Consider the following 26846-nt stretch of genomic DNA (forward strand, 5'->3'; position numbering starts at 1 on the left):
TTATACATCCCGAAACAGGAAGTTATATAGAACCTTTGGGGATTGCCTGCCATCGAAGTTATACGTATAAAAATAGGAAGTGATGAAAACATAATTATGGTTGCTTATCCTACAAGTTATGGCAAGGCAGCAGGCTATTTAGCATGATGGTAGTTACCTATGTTAAAAGGGTGGTGCCTCTCGCTGTTTGCCCCTGTTCGGGCCCGGCGCCCTTCTCTATTCTCCAACTTTGCCTTCGCTGTAGCTCTTCTATCTACTGTAGCCATCTTTTTTGCCTTCCCCCATTCCTACCATTCTTTCTCCCAGGCAGTTATCCCCTGCTACCTCCCATTCTCCAAACCATGCAAAATCTGCCCTCCACGCTTATATCTCCTGATCCTTTGGCTGTAGTCTTGTGTGGCGTCTTCTGTGCCTGCGCTCTCTGTAGTAAAAGCCAGTCTTTCCTTGTTTTATCTTCGATTCAATCTTCACTTTCTTTGCCTAGCCGAGACCTGGATTTCTCCTACTAATACTACCACTCCTGCTATCCTTTGCATCATTTCTACCATATTTTCTCACTCCTCACATGCTACTGGCCGTGGAGCTGATACTGGGATTCTTTAGCATTCCTCATGGACTCCTCCTGACCCTTTTACTGACCTTCCACGTTTTTCTTCTTTCGAATATCATTCCTTTCCTCCTTTGTCAGTAAAGGTCCCATTTCATTCCTCGCACTATACCGCCCCGGCCCTATCTTGAATTTCTATGACAATCTTGATTCTTTTCTATCCTTCTTACTACCTGTTCTTTCCCCATCATTTCTACTTGGTGCTTTTAATCTTCACTTCTCCCACTCCTCTTCTTCTTACCCTCTTGTCTCTCTCCTTGACAACAGTCACACACAATCAACCACCTTCCCATTCCTCTTCTGATATTCCTTCCCTACTCCCTCCTCCCATACTTCCGGTTCGTCTCTTGATCTTATCTTCTCCTCTATGTCTCCTACTGTCTCGGTCACTGCCCACCCCACTTATCTGACCAACCATTTCCTTTTTTGCTTCTTACCTACACTCCCTCCCCAATTTGAATCTCCTCCCACTTCAACCACTTTTCTTAATCAAGACTTAAGATCTTTTGATACATCATCTTTTCTGGCCACTCTTAGCTCTCCTCCCTCCCGTCCCCCCCCCCACACTGCACGTGTTTCCCTCGCTATGATCTGATCTGGCAGCCTCTTCTATTCAATCTAATTTGCTTTCTACTCTTGACTCTCTCTATCATGTCCACTCATTCTTACCTTCTTGTAAACCCCCACAGCCTTGGTTTAACCCTCCTCTCATCACCCTTTGTAGATCTCTGTGTCGGGCTGAGCACCGTTGGAAAGAGTCCCAGTCTCCAGCCGACCTCACCACTTTCTTCTCTCCATTCATCTTGCAATACTTCTCTATTGGTGGCTAGAAAATGCTATTTTTCTAATTTTACTATCTTTGTCACACCATCCTCATCGTCTTTTTCAGCTTCTTAATGCTATTCTCCATCCTTGACCCCCACACCCTTTGTACTGTCCATTATCCTCTATCCTCTTCAGATTTTGCCCACCTCTTTGCTTCTGAGGTCTTGGCCCTTCACTCCTCTATTCCTTCTTCTTCTGCTCTTTCTTATTCCCATTCCTCTTCTGATCTTCCTTCCCTTTCCTCCTTTACTCACTTAACTGACTTGGACACTGTGGGTCTTCATTCGTACTCCCACCCAACAGCCTCCCCTATTGACCCTCTCCCTTCCTCTCGTATTCCTTCTATTTACCCCATCTTATCCCCTATCGTACCTGTCTTATGAATCTCTCTACTACTTATTTTCCATCCTTGTTCAAACATGCCATCATCATTCCCATCCTTATAAAACCTCACCTTATTCCTCCCACTCCAGAAGAAGTTTGACCTATTTCTCTTCATCCTTTCAAAACTCCTGGCACATGCTGTCTATTCACAGGTATCTTCTCACCTAAACTCACACTCCCCTTGCCCACTCTTCAATCTGGCATTCGTCCTTCGCACTCTATCGAGGCTGTTCTTATTTATCTCACTAATTGCCTTCTTTCTACATGGCACTCTAACCAATATTACAAACTTATAGTTCTAGATCTGTCTGTGGCTTTCAACACTGTCAATCACTCTCTTCTTCTGTCATCTCTCTTCCCTTGAGTTCTCGGGCTTAGTTCTTAAATAGTTTATTACATAATTGTCAGACCGCTCCTACTCCGTCTCCTGGCCTGGTTCTACTTATTCTCCCCATGCCCTGCGCCACGTCTCAGTCCTTGGTCCCTTTTTTTCCCCTTTACACTATTGCACTGTGTACTCATTTCTTCTTTCAATCTATCTTGTCACTTCTATGTGGATGACACTTACATTTTCTTCTCATTTTCATCTTTTTCTGGCTCCATTATACTGTTTCCAGCTGCCTCTCTGCTATTGAATCTCGGATGACCTCTCACTTTCTCTATCTTAACTCTATACAACAGAGCTCCTCTTTTTTCCAGCCGATACGCAGCCTCCCCCTCTCGCCACCCTTTGTCCTCTTCCCCCCTACCTTTCTTACCTTCTCGTCCCCGGCCAAAATTCGAGATGTAATTTTCAAATCCTCTCTTTCCTTATCTGCTCACATCCCCAACATGGCTTGGGTCTGCCGCTTCCATCTCTATAATCTCTGTCCTGCTCGGCCTTTTCTATCCTTCTCTGCTACCAAACTTCTTATTTCTCTTATGTTGTCCTGCATTGACTATTCTGCTGCCCTGTTAATCAGTCTACCTAATTCTCCTCTTAAACCCCTCGGTTCTATCTATAATGCTGCCAATCGTCTTCTCTTCCTTTGTCTTCCATGCAAGTCCATCACCTCTTCCCTTTTGTCTATCTGTTTTCTTCTGTTTGACTTTCATCTCAGGTTTCACTGGTATGACGTTCATTCATTACCAGGTTTGTTTTAGCTGAGTTTTCTGCTGCTGCTTTTTTGCTGAAAAAACTAATTGAAAAATATGGGGTGGGTGGGCAAACGGAAGTGAGTGGGGTGTGGGGAACATGTAGTAAACAACTGGTAAGGGGGATTTGGGGGAGAACCTTGTGATGGAACGGCATAGAACCGTTTCACTTGCTTGTTATTGTCTTTAAGTGCTTCCATGGCCTAGCTCTTTCTTATCTTTCCTCCCTTGCGTCTCTTCACTCTCCTTCCCGTCCCTTGTGGTCGCATTCTCAATTTCTCCTTGCTGCCCCCACTCCTCCTTATGCCTCTTCTGGTTTCCGCTCCTTCGCACTTCTGGCACCTAACCTTTGGAAAACTCTCCTTCTAACTATTCAATCGAGCCCCTCGCTTCATCTTTTCCTCACTCGTCTTAAAGCCCATCTTCTCTACTCTTTCGAACTGAATTTGTACTTCTTTTCTTCCCTTGTTTTCCTTTCTTTTCTTGTTTTTATTGGAATTGCATATTACATTGTGTTTGTAATGTTATAATTAAATTGTATGAGCTTAAGTAAATACAAATGAAAAATGCATCTAGTGAGAGCTTGAGCAATAAAGAGAAAAGATTGTGAGGGAAAATAAAGAGGGCAGGGAGAAATGAGGAAAAGAGATTTTGATCCAAGGAAGAGAGAAGTACAAGAAAGAGAGGACATTCTGTGTCAGAGAAAGAAAGAAACCCCAACCAAGAGAAAAGAACCTTCAATAGGGACACCTAGACAGTAAATAGAGTGGGTGAGACGGTATAAAGACCGATAAGGTGGAAAAGTGAAGAAAGGAACAAATAGACAGACAAACAGAACATAGGAAGAAAAGGAGACAAAATCAAGTGATATGGCCAGGGAAACAGCAGGTAAACATATGAAGATGAAAGAAGGAGGGAGACAAAGCAAATGGAAAAAGGGGTAAAGAAAATAAATAAAAGTGACAAGGAAGTAAGGGGAGAGATGGACAGAAAGGACTGGGTGTGCAAGGCAGAGAAAGGAAAACGACAAAAAGAAAATAAATAGAGGAGAAAAGGAGCAGAGCAGAATAATGGAAGGGAGAGAGATGCAAAAGCAGCGAGGATATATGAGAAGTTAACTGCACAAAGATAGGAAATAGAAAGGTAGAGAAATGTGGTTTTAGATACGAAAGAATAAGAGATAAATGGAAGATTAGGAGAAAGGTAAGAGAGAATGAGATGGATACCGAAGAAGTGGTTGCGTAGAATAGAGAAGCAAAAGAGTGGGGCAGGCACAAACATTGTAAGAGATGAGCTCCAGAAATGAGAAGGAACTGGGAGCAGAAAGGAATGATTGTGTGCAGCGAAAAGGAAGATGGTCAAATGTCAAATGAAGAGAGAGGAAGGCACAAGGAACAGACAAAAGGTGGGAAAAGCGTGGGAGAGGAAAAAGTGAAGAAGTTGAGAAACACAACAAAGCAAGCAATCGACGGTGAAGCGAGACAGAGGAAGAGATGCAAAAGAGGGAGAGAGGAACAAAATAGTAGGAGAGGTGAACCATGAAAAAAAGGGAGCACCAAACGACAGAAAAAAGAAATTAAGGGTGAGGGACTGAAAATATACACTGGGGAAGGAAGGAAAGGGAAGGAAAGAAGAGGGCAGGAAGAGAGGAGGGGAATCCACTGTTTGCTGAATAATAGAGATTTTGTATACAGAGAGAGATGAGAAAAGAAAGGAGAAAGATGGACAGTAGAAAGTGTGAATGGATATACATTGAACTAATGAGTTACTTGAAATAAGGCGTTCAACCATGTCTCATATCCTTGACGAATTCCCAAAAAGAAAAGAGCAAACAAGATGGAAGAAAGCAGGAGATAGGTGTTGAGTGGGTTACAGAAAGGAAGAGGAAAGGGAAGAAGACATGAAGAGAGGGATAAAAGAAGAGTAGTTGGGGTCAACAATTATGCATAAGCAAAAAAGTAATCACGACACAGTGAAAAATGAATAAACTGAATGGCAAGTGAGGGAAAGGGGCGGCTCTCTTCAGTTTTACAGAACACGGCGATATCTATTAATCTGCCAAAAAAGGAACGTTGGACTGAATAGTGAGAGAAAAGGAGGGCTGCAAACCCCTTAGGTGCCACTTGTTTGGGGGCCAGAGTGCTGCCGTACGTCATATTTCTGTGGTAAATTTGAACAGCAGCAGTTTAGGCAGTGAATGGTTACGTGTGGAAATAAAGTCATTTGGCGTAATTGTGTGTTAACGTCACATTCTTATTTCCTGCATCCGCAATGGATGGTTCGTTATTGGGAACCAGTCATCGCTAAACGTTCTTTTTCCGAATTGAGCTTGCATTTATAGGACATACGTCACATATGGTAATTACTCTGCACACCACTGATGCTGACAAGTTGTGTATATGAGTAATCTTTTTACTACAATTCGTTGTTGTGCCGAAGGAGATTGCAGCCAATCAGAAATCCCTCAAGCATACACACACACACAAGCATGCAGGGTAACCGTGAAACTTCAAGTTTATTACCTAGGCAGGAGAGCATGTGTCGTCAGTTTCACGGTTCATTTCCAATTGCAGCTGCAGTGCAAAGACGTGTCATTGCTAGTTGCGTGCTTTCGACTGGTCCTTCCTTAGCGTAAGCTATACCGGCGCATGTTCAATCCATTTATACCTTTTCTTAGACCACTACGCGCATTATTTGAACTACAACCCCTACTAAATCGGCACCTCAGAATGAGAGTAGGAAGCAGTGTCGAGCAATGACATCAGTGCCGGATTAAACCCCGTGGAGACCCCTGGGCAGGTGAAATTTCGGGGCCCCCTCGCAAATTATAAACTAATACGTTTTTAATTTTAATAAACCAGAAACATTAACCATTTTTTATGTTATTAAACAAAACCTTTTAATAAACCAACAAAACTTTAAATATTCACTTTCCTCAATTTGTTTGTGGTGAAATCTTTCAGGTTATCTTGGAAGTCTACCTTATGCAAGACGTTGTATTCAGTAGCCATAATGGCAAGTGAGTTCAGTCGTTCTTGTGTCATATGTACAACAGCTACTTGGAAACATGTCTCATATGAAAAATACAACTAATCATGGAATGATGGATGTCTTCCAACAGGGTTTTGTCAAGGAGTCGGGACAGAGATGATGGCTTTGTGTTGGAGCTATTAAAGAAGAGGGCAATTACCACCAATAAACCTCTGTACGTCGCCTTCATAGACTTCTCCATGGATTTTTACATTGTCCTGACGAATAAGCTTTGGGCCAAATTGGAGAAGTGGGGTTGTCCTCCTGCATTGTTTGTGATTCTGATAGCATTGCACACGGGCACAACCATGCGTGTTCGGCTGGATAGAGAGGGCAGACTATCGGCCTGATCAGTCCGGCGAGAGGCCTTAAACAAGGGTGTCTACTGACCCCGATTCTATTCATACTCTTCTTGTCCTATCTGGGAAAAGCTTTCACTGATACAAACATTTTCCTCCCTAAATTAAACACCACTAGGATTAATTGGAATACGCTGACGACCTGATCCTAATGGATCACATGCCTATTTGGGTTGCAACGTCATCTGAAGGCTTTGGAGGTGTACTCAACAAAGAACAATTTAACAATTAGTGTCCCAAAATCAAAAATCTTCGTAATGCAAAGGGGCCAAGGCGAGGCAGGAGGACAACTAAAGTGGTCCATTAGTGAGAAACCCCTAGAGAAAGTGGACCACTTTGATTATTTGGGTTTTCCAAGTTTCCCAAAAGAAAATAGAGCCCAGCAGTTAGTAATTGTCATGATCTCTGCTTCCAAAAGGTCAGGGTTTTCCCAACTCTCTGGAAGCAGATCCATAACCCAGGTTCCGAGTGCCAACCAGTCCCAATTGGGGCCTTTTGGACCCAGTCCTGGCGCCAGTGGCACCAGGCTCATAAATATGCCCAGTCCCAGCGCTGGAAGCGCCGGGCTCATAATGCTTGGGTGGACTTACCTCCAGCAGACCATGCTGCTTACTTGCCTGCCAGTTGAGCCTCTGATCCTCTTCTGTTTGGAACTACTTTTCCTGTTGGGTGGGGCTGGAGCCACTCCCTAGATTTAGAACACTGGAACTCTTCTGGAAGGCAGGAACTCTTTTCTTACCAGGAACTCTTTTCTTACTTAGGCGTGGCTGTGGAAGGAGACACCTAAGCACTACAGGAGGCTATTTAAACCACACCCGGTGGATGAATCTTGCGTTGCGTTATTCTGCACCCTCTGCAGCAGGACGCTCATCGTGTCTTCTGCATCCAGTCCTGGGCCTAAGGAAAAAGGCTTACCATCCTGAATCCAGTCTTCAGCAACACCTATAAAGACAAGAAAGAACAGGTTAGCATTCCGGCATCTGAAAGGCAAAGGCTTACCATCCTAAATCCAGTCTTCAGCAACACCTATAAAGACAAGAAAGAACAGGTTAGCATTCCGGCATCGGAAAGGCAAAGGCTTACCTACTCTTCGTGCGCTCCGGAGGTCTTCATACTACATTCTGGCATCTGAAAGACAAAAGCTTACCAACTCTTCGCACGCTCCGGAGGCCTTCGGCGCTGCATCCGCATCTGAAAGACAAAACAAGGTGCGTTTAAAGACATTGGGGAACTTTAATACTCACGTGCCATTACTCCTTTCCACATCTAATCCAGTGGGTATTCCGGCACCCTGCAGCCGCTCCGAACTCGTACCTGCAAAATAAAAAGACAGTTAGAGCGCATCGTGAAGCAGGCAACAAGCGCTTACTCACGTGCTTCCAGGCGCTTCTATTCATCACACGGGCTCCATCTTCAACTCACTTCAGCCCGTCATCCGCCATCGCCGGAACCCTGCAAAACAAGAGACATCATTACTAAAGACTTTAAAAAGACATTTGAATGACTCGAAACTTACCGTTCGTGCAGTAAACGACGGACAGCAGTCCTCTGAAGTCAAGAGGCCTGCGCTACCTATCCAGTGAAGAAATTGGCTACAGCACCCTGCCCCGAGGCAGATGGAGAGCTCGGCATTCACTTACCTAAGACATCTTACTCTACACGTCAGGCATACAGTGCACAGAGGTCCAGCCCAAAGAGCCAACCGGGTGCTACACATCACCTTTGAAGATACGGTAGTCGCCCAGTCAAGACCGGCGCCTCTGCGAGAATCAGGTGAGCGTTACAGTAATAGAGAAACAAAAGATTATGGTCCTGGCCGCACAGGCTGCTGCCCTGAACAGAAAATGTGGGCACGTTTCGATAATCCCTGTAAGGGAGTACTACTTCAAAAAGGTGGTCACTGTGGTGACGTATGGGGCGGAGACAACACTATTCTCCATGGCAGGCTTAATGGCTAAGCTTGAAGGTGCGTGCTGGAGAAAAATACTAATGTTACCTATTAGCGTTCCGTTCCTGGCAATAAGGTACAAACTGGGCCTAATTTCTCTGGAAACCCTGGTCAAATAAACTTCCTACAAAAAATATATCTGGCGGAAGCAGGGTCAAGTTGGGCCCTCTTAAAGTGTGGGCTGGAAAGTAAGTCTCTGGCTGCTCTCGCCGAATGGCACTGTCAATGTATAGAAATACTAAGTGCTGTGGACTCCACAGGGGAATACTTATTAGCGAACACATCAAAAGTGAAAAAGAGAGTTTGGGAGAGCGACTGGATCCATACGATTGAATGTGTTAGGAAGCACCATCTCTTTAAGGGTATATTGCTGGACATGAGACCATATAACACATTACCGCACTATTTGAGGAAATGCCCGAGGCAGTACTGGAGGGTTAAATGTTTACGACTTCGCTTGAATCTGTTCCCTACTAACGAAATCTTGGGAGCCCGAGCCTGTGTATGACACGATTTGAAGAATTGTAGATTCTGTAAAGTGGAAACCTCGGAAGAAACCATACAACATTTGATGGGTTTACTGCCCCTATCTAAGTGCTCACTTTTCGCACCTTGTTAAGGACTATAAGGTGGTGCACCCTGGGTGGCTATGGCAACGTATTTTCACAGACAAATTGTTTAAATGGTCATTGGCCGCTTTACGTTTTCTAAAATAAATGTTTCCAGCAGTGGCTAGTGTGCCTAATGAGGCCTAGATCCTGAGTTGCCAACAAAGGGGACGCTCAGTTCGACTTAGCGAGTGTTGCCAATGAACTGGCCCTTGATCTTTTATCATCCGCATACCGGAAATCAATTATGATGGAATGGGCGGCATCGTATTTCATTCTTTCCATGCTATAAGAGGTTTCCCTGCTATCGACTAGAATGCCAACTAAGGACTAGTTCCTCCGAAGCCAAAGAAAGGGACGCTTAGTACGAGCAACTGAGTGAGGTTAATGAATTGATTCACAAATTCTTTTTATCATATCAGGTGATTTTAAGGAATTGGTACACGAGTTCTTATGATGTGTGTATTATGAAATTAACTGCAATGTAAAGCTTTTTGTAATGTGATGTATGTGAAGGTTTTGTCCTAGGCAAATTGCTGTTTTAATACTTTTTTTTCTTTTTTGTTCTATCGAATTTATTGTGTGTGTATACTGTTTTATTCTGCGTTCTATGGAGTGTTTGTGTGAAAGGTTCCTTCTGACCTATAACACATTAAATAAATAAAATAAAAGTAGTGTTCAGCTTGGAAATGCTTGGCACGGCTCTGCCATGGAACATTGCACTTTAGGCCTACCATAGAACCAACACACAATCATCCTACATATTCTAACATTAGTACAAACGGAAACACTCATTCCTACTGACATATGACTGCTGCAGTGTCAGCCGCGGATGAAGGGCTGTGTTATTTACCGTTGCTATAAAGTGACATAGAAGTTCTCTTGACAATTGGGTTTATTAATAGATAGATATCTTACAAGCCAAGCGACTCCCAAAACAGAGAGGACGGGGAGGACCGGAAAACAGGTTCTCCTTTGATGTCGCCGGCACCGCGCTGGGCAGGCCTCTGATGACTCCTGCCTGCCCCTGCGCACCAGCCAGGGTGTGTCTCACGCACACAATTTAAAAAAAAAAACTGAAATGCTAGTCGGCAGGAGGGTGTAGCCACACGGACACGGTGGGAGACCGATATGATTTTGAAAGGAAAGAAAAAGAATGCTAGCGCGGCGCTGGCACAGCGCACCAAGACCTCTGCCTTGCTGCTGCTGGGTGGCATCAGTTGGCCTGCCCTAGTTCTCAGTGCTGAAAAAAGAGTGCCAGACAGTGCCCAGCCCTGGCAAACACCCGCGGCACAAATTAAGCAATGGCTGGGCCCCTAAAAGGAGTGAGGACCATAGGCCTGTGCCTACTTTGACTATTTGGTCATCCGTCACTGATATCCCATCAGATGATGGTTCAGGAAGAGCGAGGGGGCAGGAGACATGCAGGAGGGAGTGGGTTAGTGAGAATTGTGCCAGAGGATGCTAGATGTATGCCTTTTATTTCTCTGACCTGAGTTTGGAACTGTCTCTTTTCTACAGGTAATCATCTCTTCCTAGTGGCAGTGCATGAACTCGGGCACTCTCTGGGACTCGAACACTCCAACAACCCCTCAGCCATCATGGCCCCTTTCTACCAGTGGATGGAAACGGAGGACTTCCAGCTCCCTGAAGACGACCTCCGGGGCATCCAGCAGCTGTATGGTGAGTCTCATAGGACGGTGATGTGAAACCGCCCCCTTCATTGTAAGAGGCCCATCTGGTTTCTGACCTATGCCTCTCATCGCAGGTCTGTCAGATAACCAGCCACAGACCACAACAGTCGCCCTTCCCACCGTCACTGCAAAGAAGCCTGGAGTGCAGCCAGATCACAGGCCGCCCAAGCAACCACCTCAACCACCTCCAGGAGGGAAACCAGACAGGCCTCCAAATCCGGCACCCCCTGAAAAGCCAAGGACCACAGAACGTCCTGATCAATACGGACCCAACATCTGCGATGGGGGATTCGATGCTGTCGCCATGCTGCGTGGGGAAATGTTTGTGTTCAAGGTGAGTAGTGTCCCAGCCATTTGATATTCAATAATGTATTTATTTTTAAATAGTATGGTTACCCTTAGGACTTTCACAAGTCATTTGTTACCCGCCACCATAGTATTGTAGAAGGGTCCCAAGATGACAGCAAGGCTTTATGGCATCTGCATCATCCGTGATCACACATGTCTGTCTGCGCTACTGCCGCAAACACGCTCCCACTGCCCCAAACTGGTTGGCTTTCATTCTAGTATGCCAAAGTGGTTTGCTGTACCAAATATCATTTCTACAACAGCTTCATCTACAAACAGTGTGATGGGCATTGCCAGCTAACTGGGACAGCTGCTGCTACTCAGTCCTCTTCCTGACTGGCACCGGTCAAAAGTTAGCCTGCCTCTCCCTCAATCCATCCTTCGGACACAGTGCCTGAAAATACTGCTATATCAGCTTCAGCTAAAGATGAATTGCTTGTTGGCCCATTTTACATGAAAGGATTAGATTTCAAAATATAAATGGGTCCAACTGTATAACGGTGGATTGTTCACGTTTCCCTGTTTTGAGGAATAGAATCTTAGGTTTAATAGGAAAGTGGTATGTAGAGTTCTGCATGGTCAAACCTGTTTGTTTTTAGGAAATTATTGAGGGGAGTTGATATTCACTGTGACCTATACATTTGTGGAGTTTGCACATTTTTTATGCATTGCTTGTTGGGAGCTAATGTTTAACTGAATTTGCTATTTTTTTCAATGTTCTGTATCTGCTGATGGTTGTATCATTGTTGTTTGATGACGTACTGAAAACAAAAGCCTACCTACCGAGCTTAAAATGCTGAACTCCAGAAGAGAGAGCTTTCGGGCCTTAAACACACAAAGCACTGCATAATCAACAATCCTTTCCCAGTATGCACTCTATAAATCAGCATCGCCCAAAAGGGAAATAGATGTGAGAGCTGAAGGAATTTCCCACAATGCCTAGGGTTCATAAATGTACAGCCCCCCAGGTTACACATTATCAGTAAGAATCCTATTTGAAGAGGGTGCCAGCATGGTTCCATGTGACCTCACACAGTCTGGAGTAGAGATGCCCACCCTTACTAGAAATGTTCTTCATGTGGGGAGCTGGTGCTGGTAGCAGTGATATTTGCCAGTAGTTGCATTGGGTAGGGTCAAGGAGGTTTTTCTAAGTGTGATTGTCTGTACTATGTGTTTCACGCTTGCTTAAAATGCATTGTGTCTACTGTGAGAAACCTGGGGGTATTCTCACCGCTACTCCCCTGGATCCTCTATGCAGGTGGCCAGGGAAAGGCCATCGCTATTGGATCCTGACCCTGGGGCTGGGCAAGCGAGGGAGGATCACCTGATATGATATGATAGGTTATTTATAACATGCTTAATACCCAGAGGTATTTAAGTGCAGACCCGGGGATCAAACCTGTGTTGCTCTGTGTCGTCTTGCTTCCAAGGTGAGCACGTTGCCCTGACTATCCTCCCGAGATGGCTGGAGGACATACTATCCCCCTTATCTTCAGGATAGTCAATCTGATTTTCCCCAGATCTTTATGGGTTATTATAAAAAATGTTCCACTTCATCCCCCCTTTAAAGCACATTCAAGAACAGAGATGAAGAAGAAGCAACTGAGTAGTAGGGATTACCTCCTCTCACCATTTTGGTACTGGGACGAAGAAGACGCATGAAGGTCAGGCATGTACCACTAATGAGAGTCGGACAATAGGAATTGATGGTGCACACCTGCCGTCTATTATTACTATACAGGTGTATAAAAGGTGGAACTATGAAGCTGCAGGTAGAGTGCTGGAAGAGGTGAGCAGTGGAAGAAGGAGCCGTGCGAGAGCAGAAGAAGCCAAGACGTCGGAACACCTACTGAGTCCCAGGGGTGCCTGCCGGAGGAATAGTGCATATCAGAGAAGCCCCTAGAGAAAAGGTGAACAGCCGGAGCTGTCAGACGGTGTCGGCACGGCTCAATATGATCGCCAAAGAGTACTGCAAGAAGCACCCGGCAAACAGGTATTCCCGCAGAAGGGAAGACACTGTGTGGAGGAGCGGCAGGACACATTACTCACTGGGTAGTTCTGAAATCTGTGAATGAAATAGTGGGGTATGGAAACAAATGAACTTACAACACATGGACCATGAAATGAATGAAAGTTATCTTTACTGAAAACCGACTGAAATCATCAGAAATAACTTTATTGAATACCGAACTGGATGAAATTTACAAGGCTCTCCTTATTGAACAAATGAATGAAGGAAACAAGAACAAGCTCCTTTAATGATTTACCGCATTGAATAAAACAAGCAAGAAGGCACGTATTTAAGCAACAGTAACTCTTATTGAATACTGAAGTGAAAGTAACTTTTCCTAAGTGAAAGCCACATTTATAAATGAAAGTAACATCATTGGTAAACTGAACTACTTATCTGAATGCAAGAATCTTTGAAGATAGCAGAATCCAGATTAATAAACAACATATATGATAAAGTTGACAGAAACCTGGAAGTTCCTGGTTGCGTGACCTGTAGTGGGTGAACCGCAAGGTCTGAAACTGCGCCAAGACCAGGGAACCCCTAAAAGAATAACAAGAAAGTTTGTTGTCGTGTAAGAAGGACAACTGACCGTGAATATCAGACTTGGGGAAGGAAGCCCTGAGTTATAAAGTCTTGTGAAAAACCAGTCTACAGATAAAGCTTCAAGATACTTCTTTTTGTGTTATATTTGAACATTGAACTTAGGAAAGGAAACCCTATATATTGGTGCCTTGGAACTGTGTTACCCTGGAGAGGTATTGAACGTGGGGAAGGGCACCCTGCAAAAGTGTGGAACTGTGCTTTCTTCAAGTCTACGCAAAGGTAAATTGAACATTGTGTTGAACTTATTGACGTTGGGGGAAAAAGAAGCTGAAGAATAAGCCAGAGCGGGAAAACAGCTCAGAACGTTATGTTTGAATCACTGCTTAGTTTATGGTTGACATCCCTACACATTGTTATGTATTAGAAGTATAGGATTTGAACACAGACAGACTTTTACATTTAACTTACTGACACTGGCGTTCCTTCGTTTATTTAGGTAGGGAAATCCTACCTTAGAATAGGGCAAGTTAGGCCTTACTCCATCCTGACATTTTTTTAAACAAAAGATTTTTCAACTTTGAATCTGTTGTTTGTTTGTTTATTTATAGAGCGCGCCAAACCCAGAAGTATCTGGGTGCTTTGTCTTAATTTAGATCAGAGAGAATACAAATTGGTAGAAGCACTGTGTTACAGATCAAGGCTTCGTACCAGACAAAAATCATTGCTTAAGATACATACAGTGGTTGAACAAAACATACCGCTTGCCTAGTGTTATATATCTAGGCAACTCATCAGAAAAACTTAATTGAAACTTTGTGACAGTGGAGCTTGCTGACCTTAGTCCTGTTTGACAGAGAGCCAAACTTTTAAGTTTTTCCTAAATATCCCAGAGAGTTCAGCTCTTACTGCTAAGGGCAGTGTGTTCCAGAGCTTGGCTGCAAGAACTGGGAAGCTAGTCCCAACATATTTTTATAGTTTGTATTTTGGGAAGTTTAAACAATGTGTGTATTGGGATCTCGTAGGCCTACTTGATTGGCTTCTGGAGAATTTGTCGACTAAGTATTTAGGGGCAGAGTTCAATAGACATTTATTCGTGATTGCTAGAGTTTTAAAGTCTATTCTGTCTTGCACGGGAGGCCAGAGGGCGTTCCGTCTTACTGTGGATATGCGATTGACTCTCGGGATGTTAAGCGCCATACTAAGTGCATTATTTTGGAGCACTTCTATTTTATTTAGGTTTCGTTTGTTGGTGCTTAGGTACATAGCATTACAGTAGTCCAGTTTTGACAGGATAAGTGCCCTGGCTAAGGAGATGCAGCTGTTGGTGGACAAGAAAGGCTTTCCGGCATTAATCAATTTGGTCATGTATGCTGTGGCAGAGGCTGTGGCATTTACTTGTCTGGTAAGGGAGAGGGTGGAATACAGGTAGATGCCTAAGGTTTTCACTTCGTTAGAAACTTAGTTATTGCCATCAATATTGAAGGCAGTGTATTGGTAGTCCAATTTATTTAGTGAAGATCGTGAGCCAAATGAGCAGTAGTTCCGTCTCATCGTCATTCAGGTAGAGGCCATGAGTGGCCATCCATGCCTGAATTCTTTGGTAAAGTTCATTCAACAGTTTAGCGTCTTTATTGTATGAACCTGACAACCTGATAAGGATTTGCGTGTCATCTGCATAATTAGTATAGGTGACTCCCATATCATCCAAGTGGTCAAAAAGTAGCTTTGTGAAAATATTGTGTAGAGGCGAGGAAACACATGACCCTTGAGGAACTTTGCAAGAGATTGGGGCAGGGTCGGCAGAGGCTGTTGGTGCTTAAACCCTCATGGTCCTTTATGCTAGGAAGGACTGAATCCAAGCGGTAGCCTTCATGGAGAAGGTGGTTGCTGATGTCAAGTGAGGATTTTATGGTCGACCAAATCAAAGGCCGCTGATAGGTCGAGGAGGAGGGCCAGATTCCCTTTATCTTTTAATTCATCCATCTGGATTTTTAAATCAATAAGGGCAGATTCACTACCATGTCTTGGTCTAAACCCTCGCAAGCCTAGAAGGTTATTTGCTTCTAGGTGGGTTTGGATTTGAAGGTACTCCGCTCTATCCAAGATTTTCAACAGAAAAGCTACTGTGGTTATGGGCCTAAAATTAGTTGGGATACTTGGGTCTAAGTTAGGCTTTTTGAGCAGAGGCATGATCCATGAATCTTTGAGATTGTTGGGGACTGTGCAAGTTTCAAACGAGGCGTTGATCAAAGAGGTAATGAATGGGGAGGATTCCTTAGCCCCTTCTTTTATGACTGCTGCAGAGCAAGTGTCGCCTTGACATCTTGAAGGCTTTAGTCTGGCTATGATTCCTTTTACGTCCTTAATTGTGACCAGAGAGAATTTTAAAAAAAGGACAGCAAGGTTTGGTTAATGGGTCTTGAGGCTTATGGAGATTGGAGCGTGATATCAGGCTACTTTTTTTTGTTACGATCTTGGTCTGAAGGAGAGATATTTTATGTAGTAGAGCTTTTTGAATATTGGAGCACCAAGATGAATCTTTGGTACAGGAGTCAGTGGGTGGTGCTGGAGACTCTAGCTCCCTGAGTATGGTAAGCAGCTCGTTAGTGCTCCATTTGGCGTTGAGGATTCTGTTGTTAAAGGTGTTGCTTTTAGTTTTTATTATGGCCGCTTTGTATTTGTTAGAAGCAGTTGTATCCTTATTCAAGTCAGTAGGCATTTTTCTCCAATTAGCTTCTGGGATTCTTTTGGATCTTCGTAGCTCTTTCAAGTCTGAGGTGAACCACTTGTTAATGTGAGCTGATAGTTTGGCTTTCCGCAATTTTTTAAGGGGTTACTTTGTCAACAGCCTGGAGAAAGGTCTGGTTGTTCAGTTCAGAGAAAGGCTCCATATTTTTTAGCTTGGGTTGGTTCGTAATGGGCTGGAGAAGTGGAAGTACATTTTACAATGTGACGTTATGAATGTTTCTAAGCGCTAGAGGCGCTAGCGGAACACTCGGGTTTGGTTGCAGGCAGCCTTGGATGGTGAAGGAGATGACATGGTGGTCAGACCAGGCGCAGGTAGAATTGGACAGGATCGTGGTTTTACAGTTTAGATCTGCTGACCAATCCAGAATTCTACCTTTATTGTGTGTTGGGCTGTTGATGCTGTGTGAGAAACCTAGTTCTGAGAGGGTATTGGCCAAGGCCATAGTGTTGTCATCATTTGTGTCATTGAGTCCTAGGTTTAGATCTCCTAGCATCATGATTTGAGAGCCTGGTTTGGTGTTCCAGGTGAGGAGATGCGATATGTATTCCTCAAAGGAGGAGAGTGGGCCAGGAGGTCTGTACAGTAGGTGTATAGATAAGGTGTGTGCCGCTGCAAGCGGGAGTTGGACTGAGAGAGGTTCTCCAGAGGAGAACGGTTCATTAGTGATTTCTCAAAGGCCTAATTGAATTTTAGAAATGACTGCTACTCCCCCACCTCTACTGGTTTCCCTATCTGTTCTGAAAATGGTGTAATTTTCAGGTATAGCTAACGAGAGGGTGGGGCTGGCTCCAGGGTGTAGCCACGTTTCTGTAATAGCAAGGAAGTCAAGTTGGTTAGATGAGATGAGGTTGGCAATGTCAAGAGCGTGGGCTAACAGAGACCTGGCATTTATGAAGGCTCCTTTGATATAAGGAGGTTCATCGGATGTAGGTGTATTTAAGTTTGGCAGGTTGAGAGCAGGTTGACAGGTAGGGCTAGTAGTGTTTTTGGGTTCCAGGTTGTCGCTCGTAGTCTTAGTACCAGGGTATGTTTTTTTATACGTGTTAGACAATCGATAGATATTTAAGCGGGAGCCTAGTCTTAAGTTTCTAATATTTAAGTTTCTAATATTTGTCTGTCTCCTTCCATGATGCCAAACTCACAAAACCTTGGGTAGTTAATACTGTGACTACTGCTTGAATTCCTGTAGGAGTTTTCCTTTAGAAAAAGTGCACTGCTTTGTTGGTACCGGGTGGACTTCATGGAAAAAGGAATACCACCTATGTCCTATGGTAATAGAAGACCCACGTTTTCTGAATGAACCATTGGCTTAGAGAACACACCAGATGTTTGTCAAACCCGCTCATGGGAGCTGTGTGGCTGCAGAGGAAGGTGTAACATTCGCAGTTAACAGTGTAATTTTCATTAGTAGTTGGATATTTTTCCTATGTTATGTTAATGTACATTTGTATAGTGCCTTTCACCATTGGAATGTCTCAGTGCGCTGTAGGTTGAACGCCCTTGGGGACCGCAGTCCAGGTAAGTAGAGATAGTCAGAGAAGTAAATACTACGTGTGTGCACTCTGTATTAATGCATTTAGACCTCATTTTTCATGGGGATAGCTGCCTTCTAATGCTGGCAGTAGCGTGCAGGGTATGTGAGACAGGCAATATTTGTGCAGGTAGGCCGAATTTGTCACAGGGGTACATGCATTCTAGTGGAGGTGGTGAAATTCTATCAAGAAATCATGTCCATGCTGGTTGCACCAAAATATACCATTATTCCCAATTAAGAACATATGTATATGTGCTTTGCCCACTATGCCAGTAATGACATTGTAAGAAGACATGTCCATGTTAACTGTGCTAATATGTACCAGTATTTCCATGTTAAAACACCCTCATGTTTGCTATCCCGATGTAGCCAGTAATGCCATTGGAAGGAAAGATGCCAATGCTGGCTGTGCCAAATATGTGCACACCCATATTTGCTTTGACAAGTATTCCAGTAATGCCATTGTGAGAAACCAAGTCCATGATGGCTGTGCTAATATTTGCCAGTATCCTCATGTTTACTCCCCCCCCCTGTACTCAGTAGTTGCATTGTAAGAATACCTGTTCAGGCAAGCTGCATCAATACACGCTGCCCCAGGCCCTCCTAGCCTACGAGTGTGGGCAGGAGCACACCCTATCCATGTGTCTAGCGTGAAGTGCCCCAAGCATCAGGGTCAGTCAATTTGCCATGCAGGGCTGACTTAGCGAAATTCCCCTGGCCTTGTGTGGCTAAGTGGGCATGCACAGCTGAGATAGGCTCTGCATGGGAAACCTTGTTTCCTTAAAAACACAGCCAGCCCAGGACTGCTTCCTGGGCTGCATGTTGCAGCAGAGGGAGTGCTTAGGTTTTCACTGGGCCACCTTTAACCCCTACATAATGGATGGCAGGTCGGCGACCTGGCTCACATTATGGACGAGCCACCGCTGACAGATAGAGAGGCAAGGTGAGGAGGAGTCAAACCAATAATACAATTGAAGACTGTACTGAGAAAGTGGAAAGTGAGAAGAGTAGGGAAGAGAAGTTGGGGAAGAGGATGGAGACAGGAGATGGGCAAGCATTCAGAGACTGCATAGGGGAGGGAGACATTTCTGTTTTTTCAGCGTTGAGATAAGATGAGCGAAAGGCAAGTCATAGCAGGATGAAAAAAGACTGCTGAAGATGGTAGAGTAAGGTTTATCCCTGTGGAATGATTACAAGATTTTTAAGTAATCAGTATTCAGTAACATTTCAAATCTGACTGATAATATGTCTGAAAGTACTTGAATGATAAGGGGGCTCAAAACTCTTAGCGCCTCAAATGTAAAAAAGTAACAACAGTCCCACTCTATGTTGTAAATGAGCGTTTAATCTCATTCCAGCCCGGTTAGGCTCAGCCGGCGTGCAGCGTGTTCATGCACACTTTCAAACATATTCATTTTCAGTCAGATCGGACCTGAACAAAAGACCTGCACCTCGTTTTTGATACCAGGACATATATCGTTCTCTTTCGTTCCCAACGTGGAAAATACCTGTTGCCTTGACAAAGACATGCCTATAGGTCGAAACACGCGTTGGCTGTGTTGACATTTTGAAATGGCAGTGGCTTTGTTGACATTTTGAAACAATAAACATATTAAAATAATCGGCGATTGAACTATGTTTATATCATTCAATATTTAATAACCAACATAAAGTGGAGGACAAATGTCAGTGCTTACACTGTGTTTTAGCTTCTTTGTGACGCCGCGCAATGCCACATCTCGGCTCTGCCGCTTGCAACACCCAACACAGTTCACATACACTTTAGGCGCACTAGCTTTAACGTGTGGTTGCCTGTTCATCTGTTTCCTTCGCATACCCTGTTTATTGAAAGTTTTTACTGTGCCTTATAAGTACCCTTCGTCTTCCAAAGAGTTTGCCTTGACTGGTCAGCCATAACCCGGGCATTTGTCCATTATTATGCCAACATACATTACTCTTTACTCATTCTTCTTGGCCCCTTGCTTTCCCAACCAGTAAGGTGCAGAATGAGACATGTCTTCCTTTTGGCATAAAAAGGCAGCAGATTTATTTTCACACACATCATAAAAAACACAGCAAACAATTGTGAAAATAAACCTGCTTCCCCCTTTTCCCAACAAAGTCCACAGTAGGCACAACTCCCCCAACCCTTTGTGCTTGAGACCCCTGCCCCTGCAGGTGTTCCTGGGCTGAGAGAGTACCGTTTGTTCGGGGGAAGCTGAGCCCTCAATGCTACCACCAGTCGCGCCCGCCGCTTAGGCTCCCAAGAGGCGCTGGTCCGAGAAGAACGAAGACCCTTCCGGCTTTTCCATGGCTCATTTGGAGTCTGTCTCTTGTCACTGGTCGCCAAAACACCGCCACGCCGTCCCGCAACGTCAACGGCCGGGCCTCGCCGTAGCTGCCTTTTATGCAGGGTGGGTGGAAAACGAAAATCCTTCCTGCTGCGGTGGGCGTCCTTCTGCTGAGGGCTGGATGCTTCCTGCAGCAGGACGCCCGCCGCTTATATGGGGATTGGCCTGTCCCCTTTGTTGCCCTTTGCGGGCTTTCTCAGCGCTTTGGTGCGCTTCGCCTTATCACTCCCCCTTCCCCAGGGAGGAGGGAGGGGAGGAGGAGGACCCTGCCCGCGTTATCGGGGTGCCTCCTCCATTTTGTCTTTCTTTTCCGTCGTCACCTTCAGACTACCGCTCAGAGAGTCAGGATAACTCCTCTACACTATATATATCCGGGCCCTCAAACAATAGCCTAAAAAATCCCCCTAATCCAAAACGTGGGCATAACCCATGCTGGCTCATTCTCAGATTTACCCAAATCTATTAATAAATGCACGTTTTATAATTGATAGGGCCCTCTAACACTTCACGGTCCAAGCGCCCACAAAAGCATGGGGGTCAACCTGAATGGTTTAGAGAGTAGAGCAAATTAACTGCCTGCTCAGCTCTGCATAAAGGGTCAAGAGAAGCAAGGTGACCCAGGGCTGCAGCTCACGCCAGCCACCAACCCCAGGAATCAATGGACTTTCAACATCCGCGGCGGGGAGTTAAAGAGTCCCTTCGGCCATCCATCATGGCGGCCGCCCTCCCGCCTCACATCACTTGAGACGCTGGCAGCCCCCATAAAACATCAGGCACGGCTAATTACTGTAAAAGGATGAAAAGCGAAAAGCCCATTGCATTTACTCCGACATTGCAAAGTCTTTGGGGCTCTTATCTAGGCCACGACGATACATCAAAGTCCACGTGGTCCAAAGTCCACGACGATGCATTTCAGTCCACGTGGTCCAGTGCGAGTCTATTAAATGAAAATGACCCAGCTTCATTGAGATGCGTTGGTTTTAGCCGCACGTATTCTTTCTGTGACGGCAGCAGACACATTAAACATTAGCGTGCGCCGAATGCGCCCACTATTGCAGGGACCAGCTCCAGGCGCATGTCACCTCATTCCGGTGTCCTGCTTCCGCTACTGCTCATGTGCGGGCTCCTGCGGCTTGCCTGCCTACCCCCCTGCCTGCTATCCCTGCCTGCCTCCCTGCTAGCAAACCCCCTTAACCCCCGGACCATCTTTTGTTATGGTATTCTATAGTGAGGTTCCCTGTTAGCCTCCAGGGGTGGACCGGGAACCAAAAGTGGCTATGGAAATAATTTTCAAAATGGCCCTAAATTACACATTTTCAGCAAGCCACACCCTTTTCCTTTGGCAAAAATTGGAAATGCCACATACAAGAGACCCAGGGTGCAGAGGACTATCGGTAAATCTCCAGAGTTCCCTATTGGCCAGTCCAACCCTGTACGCCTCCCTCACTCACGACCCTTTGCCAGCCTGTCGCGACTCCTTCAACCTCCCCCAGTGCTCCCCTGCTAACCCGTCTTGCTCACCCACCCATTTCTGGCGTATCTCATTCCTCTACCTCCTAACTGGGATGTCTCTCTCTCGGCTCTGTAATTGTTTGCCGTCCTCTGCTTCTTTTAAAGAAGGTCTCCCATCTCTCTGTGTGCAACACATTGACGCCCCCCCCCCCGCCCTCTCTTTGGGCCAAGATCTTTCCCTTTTTTCCAGGTGTCTATTCTCTGAGCCGGTATCCACTCCTTTTACTACCGAAATGTTTGGTTGCAAAATACAAGGTGGTCTTTGGGTGTGGCAATATGGAACGGGTAGAGATGGAGGCGAGTGTAAGTGGGAGGAGGTCTCTCCCTGCATCTTGAAACAAGAAAATCGGTATAATAATGCGGTAAAAAATACTGCTGTCAAAATTCTGCAATAAAAACACACATGTCCTGGCACCGGCATCAACACAAGTATCACAAAAACAGAGGAAGGACTAAAGAAGATTTACAGCCAAGAACATAATGGGCTCAAAACCCCATTTGAAGGCCATGAGGGTCTTCAAGTTTTATATAGAAAAAGTTGTCCAGAGGAACTTAGTTTTTTAATAAAGTATCAAAAATTATTTATTAAAGTTGATACATCATTTATAAAAATGAGTTAATCATGAATTAATCAGCAATTAAACTTTTGTTTACATTGCAGGAAAACAGACCAACAGACAGTGAATCATTCACTCATTCGTCCAAAATCTGGTACGCTAATACCTTAGTCCAGAGCGCGGGTCCCCTGGGCCTTTCAGTTTTCCATAAGGGTCTTCAAGCCATAAACCCAGATGATCTTCTAAAAGGAGTCTTGTGTAAAATACAGAGAAGGTGTAGTATAGCTCAGTGGCAATGTGCTCGTCTTGGAAGCAAAACGACACAGAGCAACACAGGTTCGAATCCCGTGCATGGAGACCTCTTCAATATTAAGCGCGTTATGAAAAAACAATTATAATGCAGTAATCAAAGATGTTTTGCGCCAACTCCAATGATGACGCCTTCCTGCAATCGCTCTTTTTTTGTGACCCTCCTTTTTTATTTGTTTGTTTTATTTTCACAGTCCCTCTGCAATCATTCTTGTACTAGAAAAGTAATCAAACTAAATGCATTAAAAAAACATCCATCTTATTAACTGCCACAAGCGTCCCAGGAGGGATTCTGGAGCCCTGCGCTCAGGACCCGATAGACGTTTTCTCTAAATATGCAGGAGGACCACAAACATATGACGTGATTTGATGTTCTGTAAGTGGCTCATCTTGTCTCATCTCCTTTGGGACGGTCACATATGTCCCCATCTTGCTGTTCTTCTAGAGGTCAAAGTGCCCTTGATTCTCACAGTGTTGCCAAACTAAACTACAGTTTTACTCAACTAAGAAACTCCTGTCAGTAATGGAAAACACTTCCCAACTTTCAAAAGTAATAAATGAAATACTCCCATTTGGAGAGCTTCACTGGTTGAATGACAAGGCTCTTCCTAATCTTGCGGAGAGCACGCAGAACCCATGCATCAGCTCCCCGGGTTCTCAAGTCCCATCTCTTGAGAGATTTCAGAAGGCCAGACAGTGCTTAGTGTTTTCTCTTTCAGCAAGACCAAAACAAAGGGCCAGCCACTCCATTCCTCTTACCCAAACCCTGATCGCACAAAATCATCCAACTCTCCGCCTCTCTCCTGGACTGTACAACACAAACTTACCTACTATATAGCAATAGTGCTCCTGGCCCAAACTGTGTTCAGGCCCCATCCACAAACCCTACGTGAGCCTACTGCCACAAGGCCATTCCACAGTGTGCGCCAAACTCCATGAGAACATTAGTAGTGAGTTCTCTCACCTGCATGAAAACGAAGGGCCGGGTTCACAAACATATTCTAAATAGGACTTTCCTATGTTAAAAGATTTTTGTGAATCAGGCCCTAAGATTGACACTCACAACTGAACTTGTGTGACCTTGATGTTGAATTCAAATCTATCCCACTCACAATTTGTCAATCTATTTATAAAACGGTATCTACCAACGCACGCACCAGGACATGATTTCATGTCCTTAGAGAAATGTACCAACTTGTTTGGCACTCATGATTTTCCAAAGAACCTTCAACCTAGACTAACCTTTCCTTCTCCTGAAAGTCACACCACCCTTCACAATCTCATGATAAACTGCCCTGTCCCCATCTACATATCCAGCAAAACCTACAGATAATCAATGTAAGTAAGGATGTGGGAGCCCCTCTACTGAGAACGAACATGGGTCAAATTCCCTGTTCTAGGTAATTTCTTCCACTCATGAGGGTTTGCAACCACGTTTTAGCTCACTGCACCCTTCCCAGAGGAGAAATATCAATTCAAGGGGATTGGGTCTTACGACGTATTCCATATCTATGACAGTAATCATCACAGCTGTGCTGCTTCGGAAAATCTTTCGGCGTCTGCGTCCTGCGTCAATGATGTCGATACGCCGTCCTCAAGGGCCTCCGTCGAGCCGACGTCACCAGATGTTATAAGTAGGATGCACGACACCCGTAGCCTCAGTTCCGTTTTTTCCGCTAATGTGTTTGCTTCGGAGATCTCGGTGTGCCTCGATTCTACTGAATCCTGTTCTTTCGGTTCTTCGAACCTGTTTCTTCATTGTATGATGTCTTCGGCTTCTTCCACCACGTGGTCCGGGTTTAAGAAGTGTCGGGTGTGTGGGTCCAAGATGTCGCTGATGGACACGCACAACGCTTGCCTCTGGTGCCTCGGGGAGGACCAATCGCTCACATCGAAGGCCTTGCGGGAGCGTAAGAAGAAGCTGTCGGTTGGTAAGGTGGCCCAGCCCCGGAAGTCGCGTTCCACTGGTCTTTCGACGGATGATTCGAGGGGCGACTCTGTGCATCGTCGTTGTGGGTCTGGGGGTTCTCGGTCTGGGAGTCGGTCCCGCCATTCCTCTGCCTCTTCGAGGCACTCCAGGAAGCGCCATCACAGGTCACCTTCCCCGTCGTCGTCCGAGGACTCCGCCCATCGGCGGGTTGCTTGTCCCAACAAGCATTCCACTCCTGAGGAATGGGATTCCTTCCGAAAGGAGATGTTGGCGATTTTTCAATCGCAGGGCTCCGGTCCATCCGCGCCGTCTGAGGACGGCGGACGTGGCCGTACTAGAGACACCGCTCGTCCGCCTTCGGGCTCGAGCAGTTGTTGCGACCACCGGGTGCCTTCGAGGTCCCGGTCGGACAAGGATGGTCGCTCTAGGCATGCCCGTTCCAGGTCCTGGTCCTCGACGCCCTCGAGACCGCGAGAACCTGTGAAGTCTTTGAAGAAGACATTGACGCCGAGGTCGTCGACAGACTCTCTCGAGGCTCTGCCTCTGATGAAGTCGTCGACGCCATCGGCGACCAGGCTGTCGAGAGACATGCTCGGGGCTCTGCCCTCAAGGCCTGTGTCGACGCCGCCGAAGCTGTCGGCGCCACGCTCGACGCCGATTCCATCGACGCCCTCTGCCTTTTGAGGCGGCTTTGTTGGGGGTACCCCGTGGCACGGTGGAACCCCCCAGAAAGGCTTTGGCCAAGGCTAAACATGTCTTTGTTCCTTTTCCTGTACCCTCTTTCCAGCCTTTGGATTATATTTCTGAGGTGGATGAGGGGTCTGAGGAAGGTGAGATTTCTGCAGAGGTTCCTGATGGCCTCCTTTCTGGTCATAGCCAACTTGGGACCTGCGCCAGTCGTTGCACGACGCCAGTGGGCTGGACACCTCTCCGGAGGTGGAGTTTGGTAGGCCTGAGCCTGGCACGCATGCCGTCTCCTCTTACTGGCGCCTGATGTCGAGGGTCACGGATTACCTGAGGTGGTCTGCCCCCCCTGGGGATTTTCAGCAGGATGATCTGACTGATATCCTCGACCAAGGTCCACCAACTGACCCGGTACTGCCATTGCATATGGCCTTGCAGAGAAGGGTGGCTGCGGCTTGGACTTCTCCGGAAAGTCTCCCGGCAGTGAGCAAGTCCTTGCCGAAGATAGATCGCCCAGCCAGTGGCGACCCCTGCTACTTGACCTCGCAACCCACTCCAGAGAGTTTGGTGGTGCAGGCGGCTACGGCCCCTGCAAAGCGGGCATCGTACCCTTCCATCCCTCCTGATAGGGACGACAAACGTTTTGACGGCTGGGTGAAGAAGGTGTTTTCTTCTGGGGATATGGCGCTTCAGGCTGCCAACTCCGTTTGTGCCTTGTCTCGTTTCACGCACACTCTGTGGAACTGTATCTCCTTAGGGGCTGATCATATTCCCGAAGGGGAGGAACAGCATGGTTTTCTTGCTATCGTGCAGGATGGCAAGGACGCCATGTGTGAGTCTGTTCAGTCGGGTCTGGACATTGTTGATTGCGTCAGCTGGTCCATGGCGGCGTGCACCGTAATACGCAGGTTTGCGTGGTTGCGGAAGTCGGGGTTTGCTCCTGATGTACAAGCTCAGCTCCTCAACATGCCCTTTGATGGTGAACATCTTTTTGGCAACAAGGCTGACGAGAGCCTTGAGAGGTTGCAGACCTCCAAAGCTGCAGCGAAGTCGTTGGGCGCTGCAGTTCGCCAACCTCCGCCTTTTCATCCTAGGGGAAAACCATGGAGGGGAGGTTCCTTTCGACATTACTCGTCCTTTAGTAAATCGTGAGTAGCTGCTAGTCAAAGGGGCCACCGTAGGAGTGGCAGAGGTGGAAAACAGGGCACTCGAGGTGCCTAGGCCACTCGGGAAGTTGCCTCTTTGCCCTCAGGCACTGCCGCAGCCGCTTCAGCTCAGTCATGAGGCCATGTCCCATGGTTCGCCGGTTGGGGGAAGGCTGGCGCAGCATCTTGTAGAGTGGCGTGCCATTACTTCAGATGTGTGGGTTCTGGAGATCATAGCCCATGGCTACTGTCTTCCTTTCCGGCAGAGGCCTCACGACAATCCACCAGGGAATCTCTCTTTGGAGAGTCCGGATCCGCTCCTTGCGCAGGAAATTAAATCCCTGCTGGAGAAAGGTGCCATAGAACTTGTGCCTGTAGCGGAGAGGAACAAGGGATGGTATTCCCCTTATTTTTTTATTTCGAAGAAAGACGGGGGGATTGAGACCCATCATGGACTTGCGCGGTTTGAACAAACTCCTCAGGAAGGACAATTTCTCAAGTCCTCCAGGACCTTCAACTTCAGGACTGGTTGGTGTTGCTCGACCTCAAGGACGCTTATTTTCATGTGCTGATCCATCCAA

The 26846-nt window shown here is 45.9% G+C and overlaps 1 protein-coding gene across 1 annotated transcript in view; it reads left to right on the forward strand.

The window, feature by feature from the left end:
* The window catches only part of MMP15 (matrix metallopeptidase 15), a 233034-nt gene that overhangs the window by 164454 nt on the left and 41734 nt on the right, over positions 1–26846 (forward strand). The window contains exons 5-6 of the mRNA XM_069654486.1: positions 10417–10578; positions 10664–10923. Of these exons, the coding sequence (XP_069510587.1) occupies positions 10417–10578; positions 10664–10923 (422 nt within the window). The remainder of the gene's footprint in view (positions 1–10416; positions 10579–10663; positions 10924–26846) is intronic.

The sequence above is a fragment of the Ambystoma mexicanum genome, chromosome 1p (assembly GCF_040938575.1).
Source record: "Ambystoma mexicanum isolate Mex_15411 chromosome 1p, UKY_AmexF1_1, whole genome shotgun sequence".
NCBI lineage: Eukaryota > Metazoa > Chordata > Amphibia > Caudata > Ambystomatidae > Ambystoma > Ambystoma mexicanum.